Source organism: Amblyraja radiata, chromosome 8 (genome assembly GCF_010909765.2).
Source record: "Amblyraja radiata isolate CabotCenter1 chromosome 8, sAmbRad1.1.pri, whole genome shotgun sequence".
NCBI lineage: Eukaryota > Metazoa > Chordata > Chondrichthyes > Rajiformes > Rajidae > Amblyraja > Amblyraja radiata.
Window position 1 is genome coordinate 79,652,836 of NC_045963.1, and position 9,568 is coordinate 79,662,403.

The 9,568-nt window shown below is 46.9% G+C and overlaps 1 protein-coding gene across 1 annotated transcript in view; it reads right to left on the reverse strand.

Annotated features, from left to right (window-relative positions):
* The window catches only part of LOC116976536 (ABC transporter G family member 20-like), a 63,646-nt gene extending 57,795 nt beyond the window's left edge, over positions 1–5,851 (reverse strand). Inside the window, exons 1-4 of the mRNA XM_033026426.1 lie at positions 5,725–5,851; positions 3,180–3,339; positions 2,042–2,196; positions 82–189 (exon numbers count right to left, since the gene is read on the reverse strand). Of these exons, the coding sequence (XP_032882317.1) occupies positions 82–189; positions 2,042–2,196; positions 3,180–3,339; positions 5,725–5,846 (545 nt within the window). The 5' untranslated portion in view covers positions 5,847–5,851. The remainder of the gene's footprint in view (positions 1–81; positions 190–2,041; positions 2,197–3,179; positions 3,340–5,724) is intronic.
* Between the last annotated feature and the right edge of the window lie 3,717 nt (positions 5,852–9,568).

A 9,568-nucleotide genomic window follows, 5' to 3' on the forward strand; every position in this document is an offset into this window, starting at 1 on the left:
ATGTACACATTTGTGTGTGCGTTGTGTGTACACGTGTGTGTGCGTTGTGTGTACACGTGTGTGTGTGTTGTGTGTACACACCTGGTCCGCAGCACTGGGTCCACGCCGACGGTCGGCTCGTCCAGGAGCAGGAGCGGAGGCTGCTGGAGTAGAGCAGCCCCCAGAGACACACGCCGCCTCTGCCCACCGCTGCAACACACGTCAGCACATGTCAGCACAAGCCAGCACACGCTAGCACACGCCAGCACACGTCATCACACACACAGCACTGGGTCTGAAGAAGGGTCTCGACCCGAAACATCTCCCATTACCTTCTCTCCAGAGATGCTGCCTGTCCCGCTGAGTTAAGGGCCTGTCCCACGTGGCCGCAATTACGCGTCACGACGCACGACGCTCGCGATGTGACACGCACGTGACGTGCGCATTACGCACGCATGGTGCGCGATGACATAGGCAGTGGCGCGCGGCTGCGTGCAGCGTCGCAGGATTTTGTGATGTACAAAATCTTCGCACGCCATCTGTATGACGCGTACATGACAGCCACGTGGGACAGACCCTTTACCCCAGCATTTTGTGCCTAACATCAGGACAATGTCTGCTCTCACTCTTCCTGTACAGCTGTTTATTTTAGTTTGTCGATACAGCATGGAAACAGGCCCTTCGGCCCACTGTGTCCACAATGACCATCAATCACCCGCTCACTAACACTATCCTACACACACTAGGGGCAATTTACAGAGGCCAATTAACCTACAAACCTGCACGTCTTTGGGATGTGGGAGGAAACCGGAGCACCCAGAGGAAACCCATGCGATCACAGGGAGAACGTACAAACTCCGCACAGACAGCACCCGTAGTCAGGATTGAACCCGGGTCTCTGGCGCTGTGAGGCAGCAACTCTACCGCTGCACCACCGTACCGTGCAGGTTGTAGAACTTGTAGAACCTTATCTTGCACTGAATGTTATTCCCTTTATTTTGTATCTGTACATGGCGTGATTGTAATCATCTATTGTCTTTCCGTTGACTGGAAAGCATGCAACAACAAAAAACCTTGTCTCTGTACCTGGGTACATGTGACATTAATAAGCTAAAGTTAACTTTGCTGACATAACTCTCCAGGTAATGAGTTTTATAATTGCATAAGCAGGGGGTGTATCAGATGTTACATTTTGGTGAGACAAACCAAGGCAAGATGTACAGTACACAATAGAGCCCTGGGAGTGGTGTTGAACAGAGACCTGGTAGTGTGGGGATATGGTATGTTAGCATTCATAGCAAAAGGATTTGAGTATTGGAGCAGGGAGGTTCTACTGCAGTGGTACAGGGTCTTGTGAACCTTCTCTGCACTCCCTCAATAGCAAGAATGTCCTTCCTCAACTTTGGAGAGCAAAACTGCACACAATACTCCAGGTGTGGTCTCACTAGGGCTCTGTACAACTGCAGAAGGACCTATTTGCTCCTAAGGGTCAAGGCCCTTCTTCGGACTGAGAGTCAGGGGAGAGGGAAACGAGAGATATAGACGGTGATGTAGAGAGATAAAGAACAACTGCACGAAAGATGCAAAAAAAGTAACGATGGTGAAGGAATTGTTGGCTGTGCTAGGTGAAAACAAGTTACAGACAATGAGACTCAACAAGACGGCTGGTATGATGGGGTGGGGGGCAGGGACGGAGAGAGAGTGGATGCAAGGGTTACTTGAAGTTTCACATCTTGTCAAACATAAGGGTTAGCACTACACGCTACGAATCCCAGCTGTGGAGACACTGGTATCGTTGTCTCGTTGTAGGACGTTGAATATTCTTTTAATCTGGATTTTTAACTCATGTATTGTGTTTTTTTCAATATAATTTATGATGATATACTAAGATTATATATGTATTCTATGGTATTTTTAAATATGCAATGCATTTTTATGTAATGTTGCCCCTTGTCTGGACCTCGAGTCCGTAATACAGTTTATTATTATTATTATTATTATTATTATTATTATTATTATTATTATTACATCCGTTTGAGGCACAACAAAGTATTCTGCGTACCTGAGGTGCTTTATGAGTATGTGCTTGTCAGGAAGGTCGAGGAAATCGACCAGGAAGGAGAGGCGTGCCTGGATATCTTTCCTCTTCAGCCCGTGTATGCGGCCAAAGTAATGCAAGGTGTCGGCGATGCTGAACTCATGGTACAGTGCCAGCTCCTGTCACAAATCACAGAGAAGATGTCTTCATATTAAACATGCATGTGATGGAAATCAATGTAGGCGTCACTGCACAGAATCGCAGCATCGGACAGTGGAGAGGAGGCAGGAGTGGCTCCTTGTGAAAACAACCCCGTTCCATCCACGGTGGCACCGCAGCAGGTAGAGCTGCTGCCTCACAGCGCCAGAGAACCCGGGTTACATCCTGACTGTGGGTGCAGTCGGTATGGAAGTTGTCTGCTCTCTCTGTGACATCCGTGTAGTCACTCCGGGTGCAGTCACTCCGGATGGTGAAAGGCCTCGAGATTTGTGGGATAATTGTCCCGTGTGTGTCGGGTGGAACCGGTGTGCGGGGATCGCTGGTCGGCACGGACTCGGTGGGCTGAAGGGCCTGTTTCCGCACTGTATCTCTAAACTAAACTAGTGTGTGAACGGGCGATCGCTGGTCGGCACGGACTCGGTGGGCTGAAGGGCCTGTTTCTGCACTGTATCTCTAAACTAAACAAGACTCAACACTCCCTCCTCAACGAGGTTCATATGTTATAGGAGCAGAATTAGGCCATTCAGCCCATCAAGTCTACTCCGCGATTTAATCGTGTCTGATCTATCTCTCCCTCCTAACCCCATTCTCCTGCCTTCTCCCCATAACCCCTGACACCCGCACTAATCAGGAATGTGGCAATCTCCGCGTTAAAAGTATCCATTGACAGCCATTACAAAGAATCCCACAGATTCACCACCCTCCAACTAAATAAATTCCTCCTCATCTCCTTTCTAAAGGAGCACCCTTAAATTCTGAAGCTGTGACCTCTGGTCCTAGACTCTCCCACTAGTGGAAACATCCTCTCCACATCCACTCTATACAGGTCTTTCACTTTTCGGTAAGTTTCAATGAGGGTGCCCCTCATCCTTCTGGTATCGGAGGGATGGAATGGCAGGGAAGGTGGGAGTGATGGAATGGGATGGGTGGACGGGCTGTGTACCTGTGGCATGTATCCCACCATCCTGCCGGGAACGCCATGGCCAGGAAAGGCGGGAGGCTTCCCCAGAACGGTGATGCGACCACTGGAGATGCGGAGTCGGCCCAGAACACAGCGGAGGAGCGTGGTTTTACCGCAGCCACTCGGTCCTAGCAGTCCGTATCTGCGCGGGACAGAGAGTGGAATGACCAACCTTGTTACACGGGACACACACTGTACAATGGACAGCACCAGTGTGGGAGAAGCTTATCGACAACACACAACAGGTGTGAGAATGCACAACAGGTGTGAGAATGCACAACGGGTGTGAGAATGCACATCAGGTGTGAGAATGTACATCAGGTGTGAGAATGCACAACAGGTGCAAGAACACTCAACAGGTGCGAAAACACACCAGGCGTGAGAACACACACACCAGTAATGAAAACACAACCCCAGGTGTGAAAATGCACAACAGGTGTGAAAACACAACCCCACGTGTGAAAACACAACACCAGGTGTGAAAACGCACAACAGGTGTGAGAACCCCAGGTGTGAAAACACACAACAGGTGTGAGAACGCTCACGTTCAGATTCAGGGACAGTTTCTTCCCAGCTGTTATCAGGCAACTGAACCATCCTACCACAACCAGAGAGCGGTGCTGAACTACTATCTACCTCATTGGTGACCCTCGGACTATCCTTGATCGGACTTTGCTGGCTTTACCTTGCACTAAATGTTCTTTCCTTATCATGTATCTGTACACTGTAGACGGCTCGATTGTAATCATGTATTGTCTTTCTGCTGACTGGTTAGCGCGCAACAAAAGCTTTTCACTGTACCTCGGTACACGTGACAATAAACTAAAATGAACTGAAACTGAGGTGACTGGTTGGCAAAGCTGACTCACTGGAGTGTCACATCTCCAATGAGATGGAGAAAGAGGTGGGGACAGTGTGAGGAGACCGGTGAAACGGGTAGGATTGAGGAGCATTGAAGATTGGGATGAGGTGCAGAAGAAGGTGGTTGAGGGTGAGAGGGAAGCAGGGAAGCAGGGATGTCAAGAGGGGAGACCAGATTGAAGGGGAAGGGGGTTAGGTCAGGGGAATGAGTTTCATTGCACAAAACAAAGAAGTATCCAATAGATTAGTGGCTGCAGTCGGTCTTCAGTGAAGTTTGGTGGCCACCACTTTGGGCCGGCTGCAATGTCCTCGATGCCCGTCTGAAACAAGTTCATAAGGTCATCAGTGATAGGAGCAGAATTAGGCCATTCGGCCCATCCAGTCTACTCTGCCATTCAATCATGGCTGATCTATCTCTCCCTCCTAACCCCATTCTCCTGCCTTCTCCCCATAACCTCTGTCACCTGTACTGATCAACACCTGGATCTTCACATGTGCAGCCTACTCGTGCATCATTCAGTCATACGCCTGGTGTGGGATATCCTCACTGCAGGTCACCTGTGTGACCTTTACCTGGGGACAGAAGCTGGAACATGTTGCTAATAAACTGATGAGCAGCCTGGGGCTGGGCTGGACCGGGCGCCGCTCCGTGAGGCCGGCAACGTGGACCGCACGCGGACTACAGCGGTGGAGCAGCGGCGGAGGTCACCACGGCTACGCTGGGCCAGGCCCACCCTGCAACTTCGCCATGACAACGGGCCTTCACGGTCAGGTCAAGAACCCTGCACTTTCAACAACAGGGACTTGGAAATGGCCCCAAACTGGCGACTGTAGACTGTCTCAGTGAACTACTTCTGTACATCTGTACTGTATCTGAAGCTGATCTAACATGGATCTGCTTATGTACAGTGATACTTGTACTCATCTGTATACACATATGCATTTCACTGTACATGTGACAAATAAAGCATGCTATACCATGCCATACCATGCCATACCATGCCATACCATGCCATATATACTGTAAGATCTTTAAAGTGAAGAGGGAGATGTAATGTCTTTAAAGTAAAGAGGGAGATGTGATGTCTTGGGACGATATGTAATATATGTAATATGTATATAATGTAAACGCCAGGTGCCTGTGATGTCTGTAAAGTGAAAAGGGAGATGTGATGTCTTTGTAATGTAATATATGTAATATGTATATATATATATATATATATATGTGTAATCTAAATATATTGTGTAATCTAAAGTGGAAACTTGTGAAACTCATGCCTGAGCCTCATGACTGAGCAGTGATTGCAGAAAAAACAGGCTCTTGACTCTTACTCGGTGGTGGACGTGTCTTCTTTGTGCTAGTCACAACAGAGCCTTACCTTCATCTGAAACCTTTACATATACCATACCATTCCATTCCATGCCATGCCATACCATGCCATGCCATACTGTGCCATACCATACTATACCATACCATACCATACCATACCATGCCACACCATACCTTTCCATACCATGCCACACCATACCTTTCCATACCATGCCATACCATACCATATCATACTGTACTAAACCATATCATACAGTACCATGCCATACTATACCATACCATAGCAACTGAGACCAGACTGTTAATACATTTAAAGTAGCATGATAACACACGTACATGTGGCCTTGTGGCAACGTGAGGCTGAGGTTGTGTAGAATGTTCATCTTGCCGAAGTTCAGGCAAACTTGGCTGATTGTCACAGCAGCTGGGCTGCAGTCTTGAGTTGGTCCACGATCCATCCCTGGGGTGACTAATCCATCAAAATAAATAAAGTTAAAACAATGAGACTGTAGTACAAATATCAGTAGAATTAAGAGAAATAAAACATGAGGGGAATGAACCTGGATGACAGCATATCTATAACTTCTCCTGCACCAATCAGCTGTTTCACCGTGCAGCTATTTATTTTGCTGTGTGGCAGATGTCGCCCGTTTCAAGGAAGTGTGATATTAATTCCAATAGTTAACACAATATCATTGCTCCAACCTCCCTCCGTTGCTTTAACTATAAGAAGGAACTGCGGATGCTGGAAAATCGAAGGTACACAAAAGTGCTGGAGATACTCAGCGGGTGCAGCAGCATCTATGGAGCGAAGGAAATAGGCAACGTTTCGGGCCGAAACCCTTCTTCAGACTGATAGGGGGTGGCGGGGAGAAGGAAGCTACTTCTAGGTGGGCTGCTGAGCCTTGGTATTACAGGGTTGGCGTTGCTATTGGAAGTGCAGGAGGCCACAGTCCATCCACACTTTGCAATGCCCTGTCCACTATAAACACGTCAGCTCATCCTCACCGGTAACTTCTCAACCTGACATTCCCCTTGACCTCAGAACCGTGAGCATGTGGGATCACAAAGCTGCTGCTGCCTCATGGGAACGCGAGTGCCTTGGTTTTCACTATCCCACAAAACTACCCCTCTCTTAGACAATAGACAATAGACCATAGGTGCAGGAGTAGGCCATTCGGCTCTTCGAGCCAGCACCGCCATTCAATGTGATCATGGCTGATCATCCCCAATCAGTACCCCGTTCCTGCCTTCTCCCCTAATCCCCTGACTATCTTTAAGAGCCCTATCTTGCTCTCTCTTGAAAGTATCCAGAGAACCGGCCTCCACCGCCCTCTGAGACAGAATTCCACAGACTCACAACTCTCTGTGTGAAAAACTTTCCTCGTCTCCGTTCTAAATGACTTACCCCTTATTCTTAAACTGTGGCCCATGGTTCTGGACTCCCCTAACATCGGGAACATGTTTCCTGCCTCTAGCGTGTCCAAACCATTATTAATCTTATATGTTTCAATAAGATATCCTCTCATCCTTCTAAACTCCAGAGTGTACAAGCCCAGCCGCTCCATTCTCTCAGCATATGACAGTCCCGCCATCCCGGGAATTAACCTTGTAAACCTACGCTGCACTCGCTCAATAGCAAGAATGTTCTTCTTCAAATTAGTGGACCATAAACTGCACACAATATTCCAGGTGTGGTCTCACTAGGGCTCTGTACAACTGCAGCAGGACCTCTTTGCTCCTATATTCGATTCCTCTTGTTATAAAGGCAAACATGCCATTCACTGCCTGCTGTACCTGCATGCTTACTTTCATAGACTGATGTACAAGGACCCCCAGATCCCGTTGTACTTCCCCTTTTCCCAACTTGACGTTAGATTTAGCTCTAAGCTTTAACAAAATCAAGGGATATGGGGAGAAGGCAGGAACGGGGTACTGATTGTGGATGATCAGCCGTGATCATATTGAATGGCGGTGCTGGCTCGAAGGGCCGAATGGCCTACTCCTGTACCTATTGTCTATGTTGCTATGTTTCTGTGTTATGCCACTTTTTGTGTCTATCCCATCTTCCATACTTAGTCTCTGACCAATTAATGCCAGCGTGTCAAAAAGCTTCTTCACCTTCTACTTGCGATGCCACTTTGAGGAGACTATGTAGTTGCACTCCTTAATGTGTATTTTGTTTTAAGTTGTGTGTTTAATGTAAAGAATTATGAGGTTCACTCCCCAGAAAAAAAATATTCCTATTCTTTTATGCTAACTAATAACTCAAAGTCTGAAGAAGGGTCTCGACCCGACACGTCGCCAAACTTTCTCCAAAGATGCCGCCTGACCAGCTGAGTTACTCCAGCTTTTTGTGCCTATCTTCGGTTTAAACCAGCACCTGCAGTTCCTTCCCACACAACATTAATGGGAGGTTTACTCCAAATCAGTTTGAGTCATTGCTGCACTGCTCCATCAAGTGGCTTTCCTGGGTATTGCAGTGCTGCATTCACATTGCCTACAACTGCAAAGTCACAGTACCACTGTACCATGTAAGTTCAAGTTCAAGTTCAAGTGAGTTTATTGTCATGTGTCCCTGTATAGGACAATGAAATTCTTGCTGTGCTTAAGCACACAGAAAATAGTAGGCATTTACTACAAAACAGATAAATGTGTCCATATACCATGATATAAATATATACACACATGAATAAATAAACTGGTAGTGCAAATAACATAAAGTGGTTGCTAATAATCAGAGTTTTGTCCGAGCCAGGTTTAATAGCCTGATGGCTGAGGGGAAGTAGCTATTCCTGAACCTGGTTGTTGCAGTCTTCAGGCTCCTGTACCTTCTACCTGAAGGTAGCAGGGAGATGAGTGTGTGGCCAGGATGGTGTGGGTTAAGGGGGCAATGCAGATCATTTAAGTCTGTACCGACTTTCTTGCCAATTGCTCCCACTTCCTGGGATGGCAGGACTTTCATATGAAGAAAGGCTGGATAGACTCGGCTTGTACTCGCTAGAATTTAGAAGATTGAAGGGGGATCTTATAGAAAGTTACAAAATTCTTAAGGGGTTGGACAGGCTAGATGCAGGAAGATTGTTCCCGATGTTGGGGAAGTCCAGAACAAGGGGTCACAGTTTAAGGATAAGGGGGAAATCTTTTAGGACCGAGATCAGAAAAACATTTTTCACGCAGAGAGTGGTGAATCTGTGGAATTCTCTGCCACAGAATGTAGTTGAGGCTAGTTCATTGGCTATATTTAAGAGGGAGTTAGATGTGGCCCTTGTGGCTAAAGGGATCAGGGGGTATGGAGAGAAGGCAGGTACAGGATACTGAGTTGGATGATCAGCCATGATCATATTGAATGGCGGTGCAGGCTCGAAGGGCCGAATGGCCTACTCCTGCACCTAATTTCTATGTTTCTATGTTTCTTCCTGCTCTTTCCCTATATCTTTGCAATCTCTTTTTTTAATCTAACCCTATTTGTGAATCTGTTTCCACCGCCTTATCGTGCAGTGAATTGAAGTTGATAAGAAAGGTCCTGATCCAAAATGTCGTCTGTCCATCCACAGAGTAGATGCTGCCTGACCCGCTGAGTTCCTCCAGCAATTTGTGTTCTGCTGAACTTCATAATCATTCTTTAATTTGTGTACTGGTGATGTCTTTACTATTTATTTTATTCCGCTTACATGTTTTTACTCTATTTGCTAAATTTTGTAAGGTGTCCTTGAGACTCTTGGAAGGCGCCCATAAATAAAATTTATTATTATTATTATTATTCACCGCAGAAGAAAGTTTATTATTATGTTGTATCTGATTTTTCTGGGCCAGTCACCTTAAATCTATGAAAGACACAGAGTGCTGGAGTAACTCAGCGGGTCAGGCAGCATCTGTGGAGAACATGGATAGGTGACGTTTCAGGTCATAGAAACATAGAAACATAGAAATTAGGTGCAGGAGTAGGCCATTCAGCCCTTCGAGCCTGCACCGCCATTCAATATGATCATGGCTGATCATCCAACTCAGTATCCTGTACCTGCCTTCTCTCCATACCCTCTGATCCCCTTAGCCACAAGGGCCACATCTAACTCCCTCTTAAATATAGCCAATGAACTGGCCTCGACTACCCTCTGTGGCAGAGAGTTCCAGAGATTCACCACTCTCTGTGTGAAAAAAGTTTTCCTCATCTCGGGCC